This window comes from Antedon bifida, chromosome 5 (genome assembly GCF_963402885.1).
Source record: "Antedon bifida chromosome 5, ecAntBifi1.1, whole genome shotgun sequence".
Classification (NCBI taxonomy): domain Eukaryota; kingdom Metazoa; phylum Echinodermata; class Crinoidea; order Comatulida; family Antedonidae; genus Antedon; species Antedon bifida.
In genome coordinates, this window is record NC_136230.1 from 4,860,112 (window position 1) to 4,882,482 (window position 22,371).

Genomic DNA, 22,371 nt, shown 5'->3' on the forward strand with positions numbered 1-22,371 from the left:
TCTAAACGATACCTTATTGTAAAGTTTTGTTGAAAGCATGTAACTAGAAGTGGGAAGGGGAGGTTGGTTTAGACTTTGTAATTTTTTAGTTAGATTGAAAGTGCAAAGAAATTAAATTAGTCTCACTCACATACTGATATACTGAAATGGGTTGCTTATTTAGATTAATAATTTCAAATGGTAAATATTATACAAATTATTGTATGGCATGGTGTTTTTTTTTATATAGGATGAAGGATGTATCTATATCATTCATATGTGGAAACCCAGGATAGAAAAATCCAGACTGCCTGATGAATTCATGGAAATGTTTAGATTCTGAACTGTTACACACGAAAATATCTAAATAGCTACAGAGCACACAGAGAAATGTCCTGTGAATAGACACAAGAAAAAAATGGGTATATTCACAAAAAAACAAACTAAAACTTAGAAGTAGTGCCAGTCTTCTTGACCCCTACTGTTACACAACTTCTTTAACAGTCCCTGGCATGGAACAGACCCACACTGAAGCAGATCCTACTGTAGGTACTTGTATATCTTAACACAGTGATTGCCCGAATCGGCCACCACAACATGCCCGTCTTTGGTCACGGCGATGTCTTGAGGTCCGTAGAGTGGGTGCCCGGTGGTGTTGACGTACGAGAGAAAGCTGCCCGAGTGATCAAATACCTAGAGAGAAAAGAAAAGATGAATTGATTATGAACGTAATGGCGGTGATGCTGTTTCAATGGAGTCATTGTTTTCAAAACCCTTTCTTTGTAATCCACTTTGTCATTAATTCCAATCTCCCCTTTTATTTCTAAGCTCTTTGGGACAATCTGCTCATTGTTAAAAGCACAACATAACAATATTAACATAAATGATATGTGATGGTGGTGATAGTAGGCCTTTAGATCTTGTTATTACATAGAAAGCAACAAACTCATTGGAAAATGAAAACAAAATAAAGATATACTTACCTGTATACGGCTGTTTCCCCAATCAGCCACAATAATGTTACCAAGGATATCAACAGCCACGCCCGTGGGTGCATTAAACTGCCCGTTACCCTCTCCATTTGATCCAAATTTCATCACAATGTTCCCTTCCTGATCAAACACCTTTATACAGTGATTATGAAAATCCGATACTACAATATTGTTGTTATTATCAATAGCAACAAAATGAGGCCCGCAAAATTGTTTGTCTTTTATGCCTCTTGATCCAAACTTATGGAGAAGTTTACCCTTTGTTGATAAAACAAATATAGTACTTGCTTTATTGTCAACAACCACAACATTATTATTATGGTCAATTGCGATTCCCTTTGGTCCTAGCAGCTTTCCGGTTCCAACCTTTCCAATATATTTTCCATCAGAATTAAAGATATTTATCCATTTGTTGTCATAATCTGCGATATAAATGTTTCCGTTCCCGGCAACAGTGGCTCCGGTTGGTCTTTGCATCTGTCCTTCTCCGCGACCTGGTTGGCCAAATTTTAATTTGCATTCACCAGCTGTATTGAAAATTTGTACACATTGGTTGTTACTGTCAGTAACTACAATACGACCTGTACCAGTAACAGCGATTCCTTGCGGGTTTATAAACTCTCCTTTATTTCGGCCGTGTACACCAAATACTCGGAGTAAATCGTCTTCAATTGGATTTGTTTTCTGTTTGTTGTAAATCTTCATTGTGCCAGCGACACTGTGTGGCCGTCGCAGCGCCCTCTGTTTCACTGTTGACCTCGGTATTCGACTGCCCATGTTTCTAGGACTTAGTTCAGATGCTGTCACACCTTTTACTTTGAATGGACTTCCTTTAATTTCTTCACCAAATAATTTTATATGTAATTCATAATTGCCCTCTTGTTCAATTTTATACAAAATTTCATAAGTTCCATTGTGGTGGTCATTGATTTCCACAGGTAATAATGACCCATCTGGTTTTTCTAATTTGACATCCAACGATGCATTCCCACTTTTGATAAGTTCTCCTTGGCAGTTCTTAGAAGTGACTGTTACCGACATCTCTTCGCCAAGAACTCCTCTCTTAAGACCATCACCAGTAGCAATGGTTTCATAAGCAATGGCACTATTGGTCAGTATCTCACCAGCATTTGATATCGCCCTCTGGATACTTCCACTTTCTGGTTTATACCGGATGAAGTCATTTTCTTCTGGTTGGAGATTAATTTGTACGTTTGCGAGTTCTTGTAGCCGTTCCATCATCTGTTTCTTGACCATGAATATCTGCGTGTCGTTGCCCTTCTCAAGAGCCTGCTCCGTGAATCGACAACAACTTTCCATATTTGTCAAGCCATTTTTCATCATCTTTTGTTGCTGTTGTAGGACACTCTGCTTGTCTTTATGAACTCTGTCCATTTCATTTAGTAATGTCAACCTACGATTCTTCAGAATCTCTTCTAATAATTGGAAAGATTTGTTCAAATCTGTGATTGCTTCTTCCTTTTTAACTTTTAATTTCTCTGATAAAAGTTCAATTCGACACGTTGCTTCTTGCATTTCTGGAATTTTTGCTTTCACATCTTCAAGAGCTCCTTGAAGGGCGTCCTTATGTTCCTCAATTACATCATTTAGCAACGTGGTTATGTGATCACCGTGTTCCCTCACCGTGCACTTACGACATACTGCTGTTTCACAGTCACTGCAGTAAAATTCTAAAACTTGTCCCTCGTGTTGAGAACATGGCATCGTCTCTGCGACCCCAAGGTCAGGTATATTATTATTTTCTGGTTTCTCCAGAACCTCCATTAGATTGGTAATGAAGAAGTTTGCTTGAAGACCTTCCACGCCACTAGCTGGAAGAATGGCTTGTTGGCGGCAGATGGGGCAAGAGATTGTCAGAGACTCCGGTGGGATGTAGTTGTGCAGACACTTCTGACAGAAGGTATGAAGGCAGGGCAGGACTTTTGGTGACTGGTAGCGTTCAAGACAAATGCCACACTTTAGGAAAAGGGTGTCTATTTGTTTGATGACAGGGCTAGTTGCCATGGTGATGAAGGGTTGCTACGTAACTTAGATTCTCTAGAGACAAAATAAAGGTGAGAATTAACACAGATAAATAAATAAAACAAATTCTTAGCAATGTCTGTCATCTTTCTAGCTCATTCAATCAATCATTTTTAAATGGTCAGCAATCGGTCAGTTGGTCAGTCCATTCAGATTTGATTAATTTGACACACTGGATGTCAGAATAAATTTCCAAGAAAATAATATACATTTTTACAATAATTAACACATTTATGTGTTTAAAATTAATATTCACTGATTATCCCAAAAGGCTAATCATTTGAAAAAATTGACCTATTAGTGAACATTCAATATTCCCATATGTAGGCTACGTTCCGCATTATACTACATTCTCGTTCACAAAAAGGATAATGCGGAAGCTGCAATAGATCATTTAAAGCATAATCCATCAATAAAATATGGTAGCCGTGACACCATGACAGGCTGGACAGGCTGAGTAATGTGCCGGATTATGCTACGGCTGGTAATGCTATCAAGGTTGAAAACGATTCCTTGAAAATTGAATAACAGTTATGTTACAACTATCTGTCTAATGTTATTCAAAATTCAAGCAATTGTCATTAAATCTCTGGTGTTATTTTCCAAGCAGTATCAAATTGGATATCAAATTATGGGGGAAAGCATACAGAGACAATTATGTTATGAAGTTTAGAAAAGACAAAATCGCTATTTGTTAGTTTTACTATATCAATAGATGGATTAAGATATTAAAAAATAAATAGAAATGCTGACTAGTGAACAAACATAAAAAAGACAGTAACTACAGACTTGGGGCAAGTCTACAAAAGAAGAATGCTGTATCAAAAATGTTCCTAATAATCATAATTACCTACAACATGACATTTGGAGGGATTCTAAAGTTGCTTGATTTATCGTTAACAATTTTGGCTTAATTAGAAAGAACAGCAAAGGGATTAATGTTCCCCAGTTTGCTAATTAACAATAATCCAACTTAAAAGGTTGAAAGATAAAAAAAAAAAAACAAATTGACAAATTTACCTAATTTGTGTCAATCAATCTAAATAAAGTAATTAGCAAATTTATTTAACATTTTGAGTAATTCCTTATTTTACTGTAATGATTCGGTAATAAGCCCATCATGGGATATAAACATATCCTTGGTTTCAAACGTGAATCTATTATAAAAAACTTACTAATTTGTGTCAAACAAAATAGAGTAATCAGCAAATTGATTTAACATTATTACTTTTTATTCTACTGTAATGATTCAGTTATAAGCCCATCATGGGGGTATAAACACATTCTGGAGTTTTAGACCTGAATATATATAAAGTATACAATGTTTGTTTTCATATTTGAAATAAACAATGTTGCTATTAAGATTACAATAACAGCTAAACCATCATTAGCGTTTTACATAACAACATACGTCATCGTTTCAAATGAACCGATCAAAAACACATTATGTATGAGGGCTAAATAAGGTATTTTAAGATAATAATGTGCAACATGATGTTTTGAATATTGTGATGTGGAGGGATGAGGCACTTTGGGAGGCAGCAAAATTATGCAAGGAATAAAATCATAAATGTTATAATATGAATTTGAACACTGTAGGTGTTACCTTAATAGGATGTACGCTGAACATGAATTATTTATGCTCTGGTGTTGGTTGTCTAACAACAGGACAATGAGCTCGCCTTGCCAAGATAGGAACTCGTAACAGTCCTTTGAGTTTATGTCTGGCTGTGACAAATACCAACAGTACTATACTATGTACATAAGGGGCACAGAACTTATCTTGTAGCAGCCACAGATAAACCCTTTGATTTCAAGAGCTCATAATCCTGTTGTTAGATTGCCTTGTTTGTTATGTTAACAAACAAATATATTGCACCTTGTTTAATATGATTCAGACAGGAAAGTGTCTCCTTAATAGGGATGTCCAAAATGACTGGGGGTTCTACAGTAATTTTGAATTCTTTCATTATAATATAGAGTAAGTGGGGGTATAGGAGAGGTGGGGTTTGGGATAAATTGATTTTTAGTATCACAACATCGCATAATTTTAAGTTCCAGACCTATACACACCCAATAATACCACCAGCTAGGATGCACAATGAGCAAATAAATGGAGAAAAAACTAGCAGCAGCACAACACAATATGGAAAGGAGTATGCTGAACATCACCTACAAACAAGGCAATAAATGGGTCAGGGAGAAAAAACAGATACTAAAGACATACTTAAAACTGTGAAAAGAAAAAAGTGGACACGGGCAGGTCATGTGTCTAGAAGAGAGGATAACAGCTATGTAGCCTTAACAATGTGGACACCAATGGAGGGAAAGTGAAGCAGAGGCAGACAAAGAAAGCGTTGGAGAGCAAGACAAAAGACAGACAGCATTGGAGACTGCATGCTGAGGCCTTCATCCAGCACTGGATTGATAATGGATGATGATGATGATGATGATATGTTCCTACATAAAATCATACATCCCTTTAACCACTTCCCATATGACCTGTCATTTGTACAATCGCCTCCGTAACCATTGAAGTGCACATAAACAAGCCTCCTATCTTAATTTCCTTTTTAAAATCAACCTTTATTAAATACTCCATATGGTTTCTTATCCTGTCATACAAAATCAATAACTGTAACTTAATTTCAAAACAATACTACGCACTAGAATATTATCCACTAAGTATTGTTTTTATTAAATTAAATAATGAGGATTCTATCAAGACTTTTTGGCTAGCCTCTGTATGGAATTCCAATTAAGGCAGGCTAATTATTATTCGTAAAAATAACTATTGATGAGGTACTGAATCATATACAGTATGTGCTGTAATTTTAATTGTAGAGTACATTATATTATTTACAGAAAATAAGTTTATTTTTTAATGTAAGTTATTTAAAAATTATTTTATTGTATATTTCTTTCAAAAAATTGTTTAAATAAATGTTTATTAAAGTAATTGTATAGGTTATAGATGGCGATTCACTTAATATTGGTAAAAATGCTGACTGATGGACTAACAACATAAAAAGACAGAGACTTAGGGGGCAAGTTTGGTATAAATTAGGTTTTTCCACTATTATTATGCTTGTGATCAACACAATTTGTTTGATACGAAAACCGATTGTCTATTATATTACTGTATACCACAGATTAAGAATACAACAAGGTCTGGAGTAACATACTGTAAAGACAATTTCACATTATGCAAATGAATTAATGAAGCATGAACTGCAACGATGGCTTTCATGTCATTATATCTGCTACAATGAAACAGTTCTATTCTTGTTGAGAAATTAAGCACCACAACCTGTGTTGTTACTCATCCTCAAAACACACTAAATGTTTACTTAGTCTGTGCGACATGGAGGACCATTGAATGAAAGCATCTGCCAAATGTTGTTGTTGTATAAGAGAGGATCAAAGATTTTTTTTAAACCTCAAAAGCAGGAGCACTGGGGCTCCCGCTAGATCCATACCTGGAATCGGTTTAGATCATATAACGATTATGGTTTTGATTTTTGTTTGAGTCAAAATGGCCCCACTTGGTATTACTCTTGGTCTCACTCCCTGCAAGCCCTGCAAAAGTTTTATCATTTATGAAATATTTATCCCCCCGCCCTAATCTATAATGCTGAAACCCCCCTGAGCCCCTCCCTTCTTTAAATTAAATTCTGAATTTTCCATATATGGAATAAACAATATTAAAATGAAATTGACGATGATAACGTACTTGATAAAGACAAAGTTGATCATAATTGATAATGTTTGATTCATCAAAATGTAGATGACAATAGACAGTGATTATGATAAAATAAATGATAATTTTAAAATGATTAGGATTTGAATTACATCAACCAAAATAACTTAACTAATGAATGCTACTCCATTACTAATAATTTCAATTAGAATCATGTGACCACTAACATCGAGAACTCTTTGAACAGAAACCGCTTTTGATTGTAATTTACAAGAAATTCCTTTCATCTTTCAATAAATCAGAAACTGTGTCAAAATCATATATAGTGTAATTGTTAAGTGCAGAAAAATATAGGACTATGCTTCAAGTTCACACAGTGTATAATTTACTAACGAACTCTCGATAGTTCATTAAAATGATTCTGTAAAAGGAGTATTTTGTTATTTATTGGGTAAATTTTCAGAGCTTTTAGGGTTGACAGGTTCTAGACCGAAATTGGTAAAAAGATACATATTTTGGCACATATGGTGTTTCATCACTGGTGGACTGACATAAAAAATTAAGACAATAAATATTGTAGACAGAAGCTTTAAGTAGATTAATACAAAAACTGGGTACGTGATTTGATGATGAAAATCAGTGAACAGAATGTTACACACCAATACCTAATTTTAAAAATAGATCAGTATATTTGAATATTTACACAATATACTCATCAAAAAAACACAAACTTACATTTATTTTGCATCTCAATGTATTTCCAACTGTCCAATTCTTCCTAATCTAAGATACGTATTATAATATTATTCCAATTCTGTCATAAGTTTACAGGCCAAACTCACATCTGTCTTTAGTCATTAGAAAAACCCAGTATGAAATGTCTTCAATTTCACGCCTAATTTAAAGTACACAATTGTATATCTTGCTGAGCGTCAATGTTGGTTGTGAAATGTTCTAATAACATTGATCGGTTAGTGTTGTCACTCATTCGCCATTTTTAATTTTAAGCTCTGTTTACACTTGCCCATATGTGGACACGATGATGTCATATCACTACCATATTTGGGCATATCATTACCATATTTGGGCACATCAAACCTTTTTTGTCAAACTAGTTTGATAGTGTAGAGAGCGAGCTTTAGATCCTGTCATGACTCGTGTGTGAGCCTTGAATTGTCAAACACAAAATTGGGTCAAGTTTTTTTTTATACCCCAGGATCAAAATGTATTAATATTAACTAATTATTTCTGAAGGACTAGTACATCTGCACCTAGACTGACCTCCTGTTGAGGTTATGATTTTATAAAGCATAAAAAAGTCTTGAAAATTAAGATCGAGGAAAGGAGAAGAAGTAGAAGTGCTAGCAGCATCCAAACCGAACATATGAACATTTTTCTATAGAAATATTTTTTGGGGAGACCTTTTTCCTATACCAACAGTTCACCAGTGGTCAATTCTCTATACATTTTTTAACTAGAAGAAAAGATATCTCCAAATAATTTAAGATGTATTTAAATTTTTTTTTTTGAATATGCCATTTTAATGTCATATAATAGTTCCTCACTTTGACCAAAAATTAGATCAAAAAAAATTTGTTTACCTGAAAAAACTAATTTAAAGGAAAAAAATAGTCAAATTGGCTGCCAGCCAATGGTTTTTTGGTTGAATTTAACCATTTATTTTGTCATTTTATAAGGGAAAACATTATTTTTTTTTCGTTTTTTTCTACGGAAGTGGTTAACTTTATTAAAACTACAAAATAACCTATTCAAATTCTGATTTAATTAATCTTTATTTTTCATGTTTTTGGGGGACAATACATCTTTAAGTATTACTGAGCATTATATATAGTGAAAATACAAAAAAATAATATTTATTTCACTATTTCTTTTAATTTTCTGAATGTATAAATCATTTTACTTTAAATTCACATCTAAAACTATGCTTTCACATCATTTTCATAATCTATCACCATAGATCCATCTATCAATTCTAAGTTACAGCTGATAAATCATTTATTAATAATAAGTCCACAAATTTTATTTCTATCAACGTCAAAATGTCTCGCAGTGCTCGTCATTAACGTTAATTCTAACTTCAATAATGAAGATTAACGAGTTAAGCAATTAATGAATAATGGCTTTAAAAATGAGAGTGGCTAATTACAACAGGTCAATTAAAGACATTAACCTAAATACTGACCTCTTACATTGCAATTAAGTCCAATCAAATTGAGGAAACAAGTAAATGTTTGCTTAATTTTGTATCTATTACATAATTATTTGTTAGATAAATCATGAATGATTCCACCGAACTTTCGAGTTAAAATAACGATAGTGAGGCATTTAATAAATAGGCAGACTGCCTTAAAATGTGACATGTTTCGAGAAACTATTCTCATCATCAGAACAGAAAACAACGCCTCGAGTAAATTTGTTTTAATTTTCATAATAAAACTAGTAAGCAGTTATAGTAAAACTCCTTTTGCTCAGGAGACATCCATATACTGTAAAGTAAATAGGGTTTTCCCAAGAAATAAACAATGTGTTTATATATAAATCCAAAGGCAAATTACTGAAAAAATGACAGGATGTAGGTATCAGTGGCAGGATCTCAATGGAGATACAAAATAAAATAAGCAAAAAGCTAAATCAAAACAATAAAGTAAGACAGGCAGAAAAATTAGCAGAGCTTTCGGGCAACACTAGCCCTTCGTCAGTGCAAGTGAGAGTACTTGGACAAAATTGAGAATATGAAGCAAACAAGCGCTGCCTGTTTTATTTTTATTCTGTACAGATTACTAGCTAAAGCTAGAGCAATGCATGTCAATGAATTCACATTAATTTATGATTTAAAAACCAGGATTCATTCAATTCTGTCGGTAAATGAATAATACATTAACTGTACATTAATCCTGATGAAAGTCATGAACTAAATATGTTAATTTAACCGAATTATAGCAAACACTTCTAACTAAAGTAGTTTAGTTTCACAACTAATGTAAGAAAAAATTATTATCTGTTTCAAGCGTTACAGTTACAATCCACTTGTAAATTTACACTATGCTCAACAACCAAAATAAAAGTTCTGTGCGCATTATCAGAATGTTAATTTTGTCATAGTACACATATTTTTTTTTCAAGTACATACTTAATGATGTCATTATATGTTATGATCCAGAAGTACCATAAGGATGCATAAGACGACACTTGAGATGTTTACTACAACGTAACTTGGCCAGGTCAACGTTCAAGATTCCTTGGTCAGACATATCAATGACATTTGATAGAAGGTGTCCCCCTTAAATAAGGTCCAACAACTTACCCTCTCTCTATATTAAGCTCTGCCTACACTATCAAACTAGTTTGACAAAAAAGGTATGATGTGCCCAAATATGGTAGTGATATGCCTAAATATGGTAGTGATATGACATCATCATGTCCATATGGGCACATCACAGAGACAGAGCTTAAGCAATTCCACTTACCAGATTTTAAGATTCACAGTATATAAACGTTTTCATAAAAAATAAAAATGAAATTTGACATATTTGTGACTTGTTGCCCTAGGCCCACATGCATGTAAAGTGCAATAACATTTGAATGAATTACCAAACAGAAGCAAACTGACGAAAGGTGAATTAAAGAACATGGAATGTTGGACAAAGTGGAAGCTGTCGAAGTTGAAATAGGAAATTATTTACGGTAATATTTTTTCATAGTCTTTGTTAACAACATTAATTGGTAACTTCCATTCTCATGGTTTTAGCCAGAACATTTACTGTGCATACAACAACTCTTATTACGTTTTGTATTTAAACATTAATCACATATGTAGTTATGTTATATAATAATTATTATAATAATATCACCAATGAAAAATAACCAGGAGTGAGAATAGGCTAAAGGCCAAAAAGATTCTGTACACTTTGTTGGCGTATACTAATATTTATTGTATAAAATATGCGCAAGTTTTAAGGTAAAAAAAGTAAAGAATCGCTCACACCTCACTGACCCTCTCGTCCTGTGCTACAATTATGTTTGTATCATGTATTAATTATTTTGTTAAGGTGGCCAAATACTGTACGAGCTTTGCTCTTTTTTGGTCATCCTTCCATTTTTGCATATATTCCATTTCACTTATATTATTATATTGGAAAATAAAAACTGAAACTGAAACTGAAACTGGAGTAACTAATTCCTCCATGCTCTGAAGACGCCAATAACGCTAAATGATTTAGCAGGCTAGCTAATTATGGATTGATGGTAAAATGCACGAATGAATGATAAATTATTTAATTAATGAATGGCTGCTTAAGGAAGTAATAAATGAATAAACAACTGAATGCATGACTGAACAAACAAATGAGTGACTAAATGAATAATTGAACGAACAAACACATCAAAGAAGATCAAGGATAAGTAATGAAAAAGAGAATAAATAAATAAATAAAAACATGATGTTTGAATGTGTAAATGAATGAATAAAATAAATATATTATGAATATATAAATATATTATAAATTGCCAGCTCTTATACTATGACGTTATCCAAATTCCTTCACTTGCACTGATGAAGGGTGTTGCCCGAAAGCTCTGCTAACTTTTCTGGCTGTTTTACTTTATTGTTTTGATTTAGCTTTTCGCTTTTTTTTTGTATCTCCATTGAGATCCAGCCACTGATACCCACAGCATTGTCATTCAGTAATTTGCCTATGGATTTATAAGTATATTATGAATATAAACATCACATGCACAGGACAAATTCTAAACCGCCCGGTCGGGACAACTTTTTCTCATTCTCACAGATTTCCTCATCTTATCGAAATATATAATCTTTCAAATACATCATGAATATATAAATATAGTATTATGAATATATGAATATATTATGAAATATGAATATATTATGAATATATGAGTATATTATGAATCAAATGCAAAGTACTGCAATGCTGTTGGTATCAGTGTCTGGATCTCAATGAATGGCTATAAAATTAGCAAAAAGCTAAAACAGCCAGAAAGAAAGTGTCAAGCTTTAGGAAAACACTACTTATATTTATTTATGAATATAAGAAGAAATTAGAAATTGTTCATATTTAAATGAATGAAAGTATAGATGAAAATAAACAAATGAATGATTGAGTGAACACACAGTATTTCTCCCTAGTATTTATTTTGATGCACTTTTAATATCTTGTACCTCATTAAATATTATCGATTCATACAACCAACCTCTTACACAGTCAATTAATTTGATTGGTTTTCTGTATCAAAATAAAAATATACAATAAAATAATATTGATTTTTTCGACATAAACATAAACTATATAGTAAGGGTCAGGAAAAGTACAATAACCTGTTTTCAAGCTGCACTACTATATTGTTACTTTATATACAGATAAGAGATATTATTGTGAACTATAGTATAACAAGTCACTATTAATATCTCTATGCTTTATCACATCACATCATCATCACAATGGCTCTAGGAATCAAAAGGTATCCAAACAAATGCTTAATTCTAAAAGCAATTTTGTTTTTAGACAATTTCATTGGTAATATTATGAAAACAATATTATAAAAATATAATATACAACTATAATATTGATTTTTTTCTCCAGAATTAAGTTCATGAAATGGCAACAACCTGGTTATTGCATAACAGTAGTGTAACTACTTTATATAGTTTAGTACAGAAGAAAAGTACACATTTTCCTAGGCCTTAAGAAATGTTTAAAGCACCCTGAAGGAGTATCATTAGTTTGTAACAGCAATCAGTGCATGTTTTAAGAGCGGATGTATCAAATTGAAATCGCTAGAATGACTGGCCGCCTTATGCTGTAATTTAGTTAAAAGGTCAAAATATTGAAATATACTGTATAATAATATTAAGGCAATCAAAAGTATCAGTATAATGATAACAGCATGTACCCAACACCTAAAATCAATGTTTAAATTTTAGTTTTGATCTCAAAATTTAATGAATTTATTTTATGGAACCACTGGCCATATTCACTATTCATACTTAGGCTAAGGGAAACACTTACACTTCAAATTAAAAAAAATCTCCTAAGTAAATACAATTTAAGGAAAAAACTTAAATATTTATTTAGTTAAGTGAAATACTTAACTGAAACACTTAAGTGTGATTGGTGAATATGGCCACAGATATACTCAGTGTTCAACCACAGTAGATATATAGCCATTCTTAAAACTTTTGCAATAGAGAGGCATCTACTTGGACGAGTTTGCGCAATGTAGTTTCAGTTGATAGCACTTGGCGTTAAAAATTAGCATCAAGTACAGAAATGTATTAACCCATTTGTTGAAATAGGTTCTAAAAAGCCTGGAGGTGTAATCATTTATGTGTACTAATCGCCAGCACACATTGCAACGGCAATGGATTCATCAAATTTGTATTGCTAGTTGGGTACACCCACCTTGTTCTCAATTATGATAACTATCAGAGAATATGTGTAGTGGTAATTAAAATGAGGCATGGAGGGGGAGGGGAGTGGCTATTGCTCACACCTAGAGAGAATAACATAAAGAATGAAATATAGATTGTACAGAACATTAGGAATTTATAAAGGAACTAGAAGGCCACTAAGAGAGCGCAAACCTCCATCTACTCCATGTAGGCATATGAAAATTTAATAACGCGTTCCCAAACATCTATGAAAGCATCCTTTAAAATCTTATGAAAATCGGGCAATAACTTTTTGAGTAATCTGCTAACAAATATAGAAAGAAACAAACACACAACCACACGTGATCGAACAGAGGTAATAAGGGCACCAACAACACAAAATATGTAATTGCGATTCGTTATGGACAAATTATGCATCAAGGATACAATTATATTGTCATATATTGGTACTAATTATTAACTAACGAACTAATAATTCAGACAAGAAGTTTCTTCAATTTCCCAAAGAAGATACATATAAAACGATAATACAAACTGTAGTAGGAAAATAAATTGCAACAATGAAACTTTATACTTTTATGTGACATTAGAAATCTGTTGCAAATTGAAAGATTTTTAAAAAAATAAACTGCGATGTAAATTTCCACTGTAGCATAGAACAAAAGAATAACTAAATAAAACAAATCAATATGTTTAATAAATTCTTTTTAAATTTATAATAGATAATATGTGACCGAAACTAAACCAGAAGAAAATTTTGAAAATAATGTGTGAAGATGAGAAAATCAGCATGTTACACCAACTGAGATTTGAACCTAACCTATTCTGCTTGATATGCCAGCACATTATCATTAGACCACTGTACATTTTATGTACTTCTCACTCAACATGGTATGATAAAACAGAATTATTTAGAATTTGAATACATTATGCGACAAAAGATTATATATTATCCTAGATTGCATATTAATATGATTTAAATTCGATCATACACATTTCTTAATAATAACCATAGAGTAAAGAATAAGATCTATTAACTAGGTTACCATGGAAGTGAATTGATTTTACTAAGATAAAATTTAAACTGAACATACTAATAACATAAACAAGCACAAAATAATGCAAACCTGAATGTCATGTTGTTTTTCGGTTAATTTTAATCCAAATACGTCTTGTCGTCATCATCAGCAAAGTACTTGTTTTCCATCAATGTGTTTTGTCTAAATATGACAGTAGGCCTACACAGTAGCAACAGCAACAGTACAAACTCTCATATCTGTGCTTTTAATGTAATTCTTACTGCGGGCTGTTCCATTTTTGTTACGTGTGTGTGTGTCAATATGGGAAGATGCAATTATCCATTTGGATCGTTCCATTGTTTTGATGGACACAGCTGTGGTAATGAGTGTGACAATATTTATGGTAAATGTAGTGTTATAAAGATATTGTATGGTGAAAAATGAACCGACCCTGAAATATCAATTACAGTACATTTGCTGAAGCTGTCTGAGTATAATTGCCTACTACCATACTACTACTAAATATTATAGTACCAGGATTTAGTAAACCTGCTAATTTCCAGTAATAGTGTTATAGTTCAGCACAACAAAAATCATAGCCTACTCTACTACTAAATATTACAGGACCACGAATGACTGTTATTAACTGCAAATTTTCATAAAGCTCTGTCTATACTATCAAACTTGTGACAACAAAATGTGATGTGCCCATATATGGACATGGTGATGTCATATCACTACCATATTTAAGCATATCACTACCATATTTAAGTTTTTTTGTCACATAAAGTTTGATAGTGTAGACAGAGCTCAAGCAAAATACTTTATAATGTATAAAACCAGTTTTGTTTTATGTTATCGTCATTTTGGTGTCTTTTTATCTTCATTTGTAAAGTTCATAAAAGATCAGCTAATAATAACACTAAAGAATACGAGATGGTCTGTCAAATAACCCACAAGCTGGAATTAGGGCCTTTTTCATACCAAAAGCAACACTAATAGAACCAATTTGGAATATGATTATGTTCAAAATTAAGTACTGTTTCTAATTTTGAAGTAACTGTTGTTACAATATATTGAGAGAATTGAAAACAGACAATAACAAATTAGGTTTTAATAATAGATATTTGAATCTTGAATGATAATGTATTTATTCTTCTCCACACAGACAAGAAATTAACATAATAGGAGCTCTCTACAAAAATAATCAATAAACAAAGAATTGATGAATAATAGCTCTATTACCTCATCTTTGACATTTTCATTATACTACATTTACAGAACAGTAGATTGTGTACTGTAAATTCCTATTATGCATATTCATTAAAATATGTAAATTAGCCTACTAAAATTAAATTCCAATAGTAAATTATAGTGAGTTGTAATTGAATCAGGATTTATTGTTGAATCTGTAGTTTCTTATGCATATTCATTATTATTTAAATTAGCCTAATTAAATTACAGTAGTGAATTATAGTGAGTTCTAATTCAATAATGACTGTTAAATCTATAGCTTCTTATGCATATTCAATACAAATTAGCATAATTAAATTTCACTATGAAATTAAATTACTCTAATACTAATTTTGTATGTGTTTATTCTTTAATATTTAAATGAAACCAAATAATTGTAATGAATTTTAGTGAGTTATATTGATTGCTTGTCTAAATACTAATTTCTTTTGTACAAAGTATTCATCAAAATACATTAGCATAAATAAATTCTAGTAATGAATTCGATCATTGTTTGTTCAAGTTTTATAAGATAAAGCAATTGTCTGATTAGGTGCATTTCAGCTGCGGGAGTCATTTAATTTGTCATGTTGGCGACAATGTTCAATTTGCTTCATGAATATGGTAATTGGAATGAAGAGAAAAAGAAATAAGAAGATAAAAACTGGAAAAGAAAAAGTAGAAAAGAAAGAAAAGAAAGAAAAGAAAGAAAGGTAGAAAAGAAAGAAAAGGTAGAAAAGAAGGAAAATGAAGAAAAGAAAGAAAAGAAAGAAAATGTAGAAAAGAAAGCAAAGAAAGAAACGGTAGAAAATGAAGAAAAGGAAGAAAAGAAAGAAAATGTAGAAAAGGTAGAAAAAGAAGAAAAAGTAGAAAAGAAAGAAAATATAGAAAAGAAAGGTAGAAAGGGAAGAAAATATAAAAAAGAAAAGGAAGAAAAGAAAAAAAAAAGAAAGAAAAGGTAGAAAAGGAAGAAAAGAAAGAAAAGGAGGAAAAGGAAGAAAAGAAAGAAAAGGAAGGAAAGAAAGAAAAGGAAGAAAAGAAAGAAAAGTTAGAGAAGAAGAAAAGGCAGAAAAGAAAGAAAATGTAGAAAAGGAAGAAAAGAAAAGGTAGAAAAGGAAGAAAAGAAAAGAAAGAAAAGGAAGAAAAGGTAGAAAAGAAAGAAAACGTAGAAAAGGAAGAAAAGAAAGAAAATGTAGAAATGGAAGAAAAGGTAAAAAAGGAAGAAAAGAAGTGACAGTTTCTTTAATAAAAAAAATACTAATAATACTAATTTAACATAGTCTCTAGTACTCTCCTGCTCCTGTCCCCTTGATCTGCTTCAAACATTGGAAAGTATAATTATAGTAGATTAGAGGTATCAAATGTTGTTTTAATTAATGTTGTTATGGGTGTATCAAAAAATTTTGTTTTAATGTTTGTAAAATATATTTCTAGAAGTATTGGAGTTTTATGTTGGAATTAATCAATTCTTTCTGAGAAATAACTACGAGTCATACATTTTTTATTGTTTTAGTAACATCATGGAATTGCATGTTTAGTAGACTTTTAGTACTAAAGATGTTTTATGAGCTCACAGTCACAAACATTAGTAAAACTGCTCTTACTATAATAGATAACTTGATTATCTCACATAAAGCTCTGTCTGCACTATCAAACTAGTTCGACAAAAAAAGTGTGATGTGCCCAAATATGGTAGTGATATGCTCAAATATGGTATTGATATGACATCATGTCCATATATGAGCACATCACATTTTTTGTCACATAAAGTTTGACAGAGCTTAAAACATATATAATTATAATATAATTATTATATACATTTTACAAAACTTAAATAATATATGCTCAAATATTATTAAAGTTTATTCATCAATTTTAAAAAACATTCCTTACCTGTTTGTGATGGATTACTTTATTTGACGATCCCAAAATAAAGGATTTACACACAAGAATTTCTGGAAAAATGGAAAAAAAAATTAGAGGCATAAAGTAACACTCTAAAATTCAATAATTATAAACATTAAGGAATGTTACACAATGCATTTTATAGTCATGTTTATTAATATCTGAGAACCTGAAACGAAAATATGAAAATTAAAATTATGAATAATAAAAGTATTAAATATAAATAAATCAACCTATCACGGCTTGGCTAGTGAAAAAAAATTGCCCACTGGTGGCTGAGACAAATTTAGGAAAGGCACGCCCAATCATAAATGACTGCAGTTATCTGTGTGGGCTACAAACAATCGATACTTCATTCTCTCCAGTAGATTTCATTGATCTAAAATGGGCCTTATCGTGTGGATACAAAAATACCACATCCTGGCAAACTTAAACAATGAATTAGTATCACGTTTGAAAACCATAAACCAGTAATTAACAAAACAAGCATTACTATAATACAATATAATTTCATATTATAATTTTCAAATAAACTACTGTATGATAAAATTCAACCAGGGAAACAAAATGGGCGGCTTAAGCAAAACCTCTTGAAAAACGGTATGCTATTTATAATACTGTAGAACCTCTATTAGGGGGACATCTTCAGTTTTGTGGTTCGTTTCACAGAAATATATTCCCTCATACATGTAGGGGTGTCCCTTGAATAGGGGTGTCCCTTGAATATGGGTGTCCCAAAAAGGGGTTGTACTTAATTATGTACCAATTTGACAGTATTGTATTCTGTATATACTCATACAGGTACTTCAATACTTTCAGAAAAATCCATACAGTAAAATTATGTAGTAGAGCATACAATTACGCTACTGAAACTAAAATGTTTACGTGCCACATAGATTAAGAAAAATAATCAAGAAAAAAATAATCAAGCTTTTACTTGTATGAGTCATTTTAAAAACACATTTTCCCGATAACTCCAGACCTCTGAATGAAATCCTACCTCCATTATGAGTCTAAATGACCATTAAGAAACACTTTTACAATCTCTCTTATTAATCCCGATTCCATGTTGAATTTAAAATGTGACAATAACCAGACTGTGTCTCGTGCGTGGAACTAATTAAATTCTTCGATTTTGCGAGACAACACCAATTTGGTAATGACTCTCATTGCCTGAGAATACGAATCACATTACAGCAATATATTCTGTCAATAACATTATGCGTTTCTTGAATGAGGAGGTGGGTATGAAGATTTTCTAAGATGGTCCCTGGCCGCATGTTAAGGGATTAACACTAACTAAATATTGACATGTCAGGTTCCACCAGAATAGTAGTTATCAAATGGAATTAAATCATGCATCAAAATTAAATTATATGAAGAAGGAATATGTTAATTTGTGAAAGGTTAATCAACGAAAGCTTATTATTATTATTATTTTTTATATTTTATTTATTTTGATTTATCAATTTCCTTATTTATATATATATTTTGTTATATTATTTACTAACAAGACAAACTTCTCTGGTTTAATAAGGAGATTTCATAATCAAATGATAAAAGCAACTTTTAATTGATTCTAATTAAGAGAAATGCCTGTGTTTCATCAAGCCATGATTAGACCTGTCTGGTATTTATCTTGTCTCATATTTAAGATATTTGAAAACATGCGTTCTTTAATGCCATTGATTAAAATCATATGTAACAATGAAATCCCGCAATCTAGCTTATTTTAAGGTCTTACACCCAGTCTAATTTCAACACAGCTCCCACCAAAAGGACACTCTAGCAGATACCTGGAAGTACTGTTTTATTGTTTTCCCAACCATCATTGCCTTTTTTGACACCCTCTACACTTCCTTAGCTCCCTTGTATGTGGATATATAGACCGCATATGACACAAATCAGTTGAGAAACACTTGTTTCTAATTGTTTTCCACAGAAAGTGGAAAATGGGGATACTAATGATCATGTTTGTGAACTAAAATGTGTACTTTCAATTCTTAAATGACATCAAATTGATGTATATACATGTGACCAGATGTGTGAGATTAACCCACAAAAGTACAAACCATACAGTACACTATTTGACCTTACTTACATTGACTATGAATTATGATACATAACAAACAACAAATGAACCCTAAACAAACATACGTTTGAAAAGAAAATATAATATTATTACTGCAGTAACTATTAATTGGAATGAGTAATTTCATATTTATAATTTTTTGGTCAACCAGCAAAAGAGGACAAGAATATAGTTTGCAAAAATAATACAGTTATTTACAGAAAAACAACAACAAAATTTTTTTCATTATCATTACTGGTGAATTTTGGGGATTAAGGCTTAGTTATTTTTTACCCGGGTAAATTAACTTTGCTGGGTAGATCACCAACTTACCCAGGTAAATTAATTTTGCTGGGTAGATCACCAACTTACCCGGGTAAATTAACTTTGCTGGGTAGATCACCAACTTTACTGTACTGGGTTCATGTGAACCTCAAGGAGTGAATCTTTTAAAATAGTTTAGATACGCTTTAAGCCCAGAATTCAGGAACTTCCTTGAAACTCCACCATCAAGCTGCCTTGACTTGAAACATGAACAATATTTTTAATATTATGGCATTTAAGTTCTATCAAGCAAGTTTATCTAGTCTACTATTTGATTCACAATCTTGTTTTCTATAATCAATCACGTTCTGAGAATAAATCTTGTATACTACATCTTAAATGCAATCACAGAGGCTTCAAATGTCAAAGAACAAATTATTCAAAAGCCAGAGGATTGTCTGAAGTAGAATCAATAATGTATGATAATTACGTTGTAAATAATTTATTAACATCAATAATTAACTCACAACTAAATAAATTATGCCGATAGGATTCAGGGGAGTGTATAAAGAATTTGTGAAATACTTTAATTAAAGGTCAATTTAGATGAGTGGTAACCGTAATAAAAATATAGAATCTATGTTATTCCTTATATGACTATTTACACAAAACGGAGCGGATGGGCAGTTCACCCTCAGGATAGATACAGATTCTACTTGGGACAAGCTACGCGGTTTGCTGCTTACCGTTAACGCTCGTCTGTGTAAAGTTGCCTTAAGAGGCCTAAATTATTGAATATAAACATGCCTACTTCTTAGCCCATCGCTATATTTTAGAATGGACATTTTAAAATGAGAATGCTGTTTAATATTGGCATTCAAATTTAGAGGGGTGTAAACTGAGTGAGGAATCGCATCAAATTCTGCCAAATATAAATTTATACTTAAGTTTACAATTTCTAATTAATTAAATCGTGGGGTAATAATAAACCTAGCTAGTGACAAGGTCACATTAAACACACAGATAAGATACAGATGTAATTGTAAAAGCACTATTTTTATATTAAAAAAAAAAAATTTTAACAATTAAAATACTGAAAACAAAGAAAGGTAATAGTTATGATTTGTCATAAATTCAAATTTTGATAATTTTGAAAAAAATATCAGTTTTATAAACAATGTTCATAACATTATGATTAATATGAGCACTAGCGCTAAGATCATTTATTTTGTGATTAGCATATAATTCTAATAACATCATTCCTTCTGGAATAATTACTCTCCTTAAATTATAACGATGAGTCACTCTTTAATTAAAACATAGCTATTTCATAAACAAGTGGTTGTATTGTATGAGATGTATATTGCATTAATAATGTAATACAGACAAGTTAAACAAAATGTATAATAATAATATTTATAACAGATAAATAAGCTGTTGTCGGATACATTATTCTAAAGATCTGTCTACACTAAAAAATATATGATGTGCCATATATGGACATGATGATATCACTACCATATTTGGGAATATCAATACCATATTTGGGCACATCACATTTTTTTTGCCAAACTAGCTTGATAGTGTAGACAGAGCTTAAGAAGAAATGAAATTGATTATACTGTACAAACTGTGAATAGACAATGGCAAGAGGTCAAATTAGGGTCTTCAAAAAGGTTTAAATATTTAAGATACCCAGTAGTCAAACCCCTCCTTTGGGAAACCCTTCTTCAGGAGATACCCTTAAGGGAACAATTTCTTGCGAAACAAACAGGGGAAAACATATAACACTATATATATGGACACTTCTATTAAAGGGACAATTCGTTGGGATCCAAATGTGTCTTTTCAAACGTACTGTAGTATAAAATATAGTACAGTGTAAATATATATATTTTTAGTATGCAACAGATAAATAATATCAATACATAAACATAAAACATTAAGTTTGATATTGTAAAATATTATTACCCAAGCAGTAATAAAAGACTGGAGGTACTTATTATTAAAAATATGTATAAATTATGTAATGTAACCTTTGAATGAAGTATAGGATATTAAACGCATACAATACAGATAACAAAATACAAACATATTTATAATATATTATTATTATAATGATAACACACCAAAGAAATCATAAGTTATTAATTCAATTATTCTTAAATAGAAATCTGAAGATTTGAAAAAACAAACTGACTCACCGTTTTCTTACATCAATGTTCATGCTCGCTGGTTTTTCTTTGAATTATAATGTTAGTTCTCAGGGGGAAAGCAGTATGAATTAGCCATGATTACCAAAAGCTTAACATCCGTATACCCTGCTAATATCAATGAAGACTCGCCTAATGATACTGCAAGTTGACGCATGCAGTCAATATCGTGTATGTATGCAGTCTTAGAACACTGCATCTTCTACTAGTGTTCCTTCACACATTGGATGTGCAGTGGAGCGTGGCATTCATCTGTCAAATAAATGAATACAACAACCAGGAATGCTGATACAATGTTCATGCATGCATATGCGAATTTAAAAATATTACACTCTATAAATCAACAATATAAATATTTAATTTTTGATTATTGGTTTAGTAATTCTCTTTTCTGATTTTTTTTTTTTTTTTTTTAATATTTGTTTTTATTTATTTTTGGTATTTGTATTGTTATTCTTTTTCATTGTTTCTTAAAAATGTTATAAATTATATTCTTTAAAAAAAAAATTATTAATAATA

The 22,371-nt window shown here is 31.4% G+C and overlaps 1 protein-coding gene across 2 annotated transcripts; it reads right to left on the reverse strand.

The window, feature by feature from the left end:
- Nucleotides 1-106: 106 nt before the first annotated feature.
- On the reverse strand, nucleotides 107-22,113 carry LOC144841958 (tripartite motif-containing protein 2-like). Of its 2 annotated transcripts, XM_078698271.1 has the most exons (4): nucleotides 21,844-22,113; nucleotides 17,293-17,354; nucleotides 963-3,029; nucleotides 107-672 (listed from the first exon to the last, which is right to left on the reverse strand). In XM_078698271.1, exons 3-4 carry the CDS (start codon nucleotides 2,994-2,996, stop codon nucleotides 520-522), a joined length of 2,187 nt encoding a protein of 728 aa, XP_078554397.1. In that variant the 5' UTR covers nucleotides 2,997-3,029; nucleotides 17,293-17,354; nucleotides 21,844-22,113; the 3' UTR covers nucleotides 107-519. The 2 variants fall into 2 exon arrangements, with proteins under 2 accessions (XP_078554397.1, XP_078554396.1); XM_078698270.1 differs by lacking the exons at nucleotides 17,293-17,354; nucleotides 21,844-22,113 and adding an exon at nucleotides 14,275-14,392.
- Nucleotides 22,114-22,371: the final 258 nt, after the last annotated feature.

Bases quoted from the DNA above. Each gene is read 5' to 3' on its own strand.
- LOC144841958 (XM_078698271.1), bottom strand. From the start codon at position 2,996: ATGGCAACTAGCCCTGTCATCAAACAAATAGACACCCTTTTCCTAAAG. The intron at 673-962 runs GTAAGTATATCT...TTTTCTCTCTAG, and splicing joins GGGGAAACAGCCGTATACAG to GTATTTGATCACTCGGGCAG.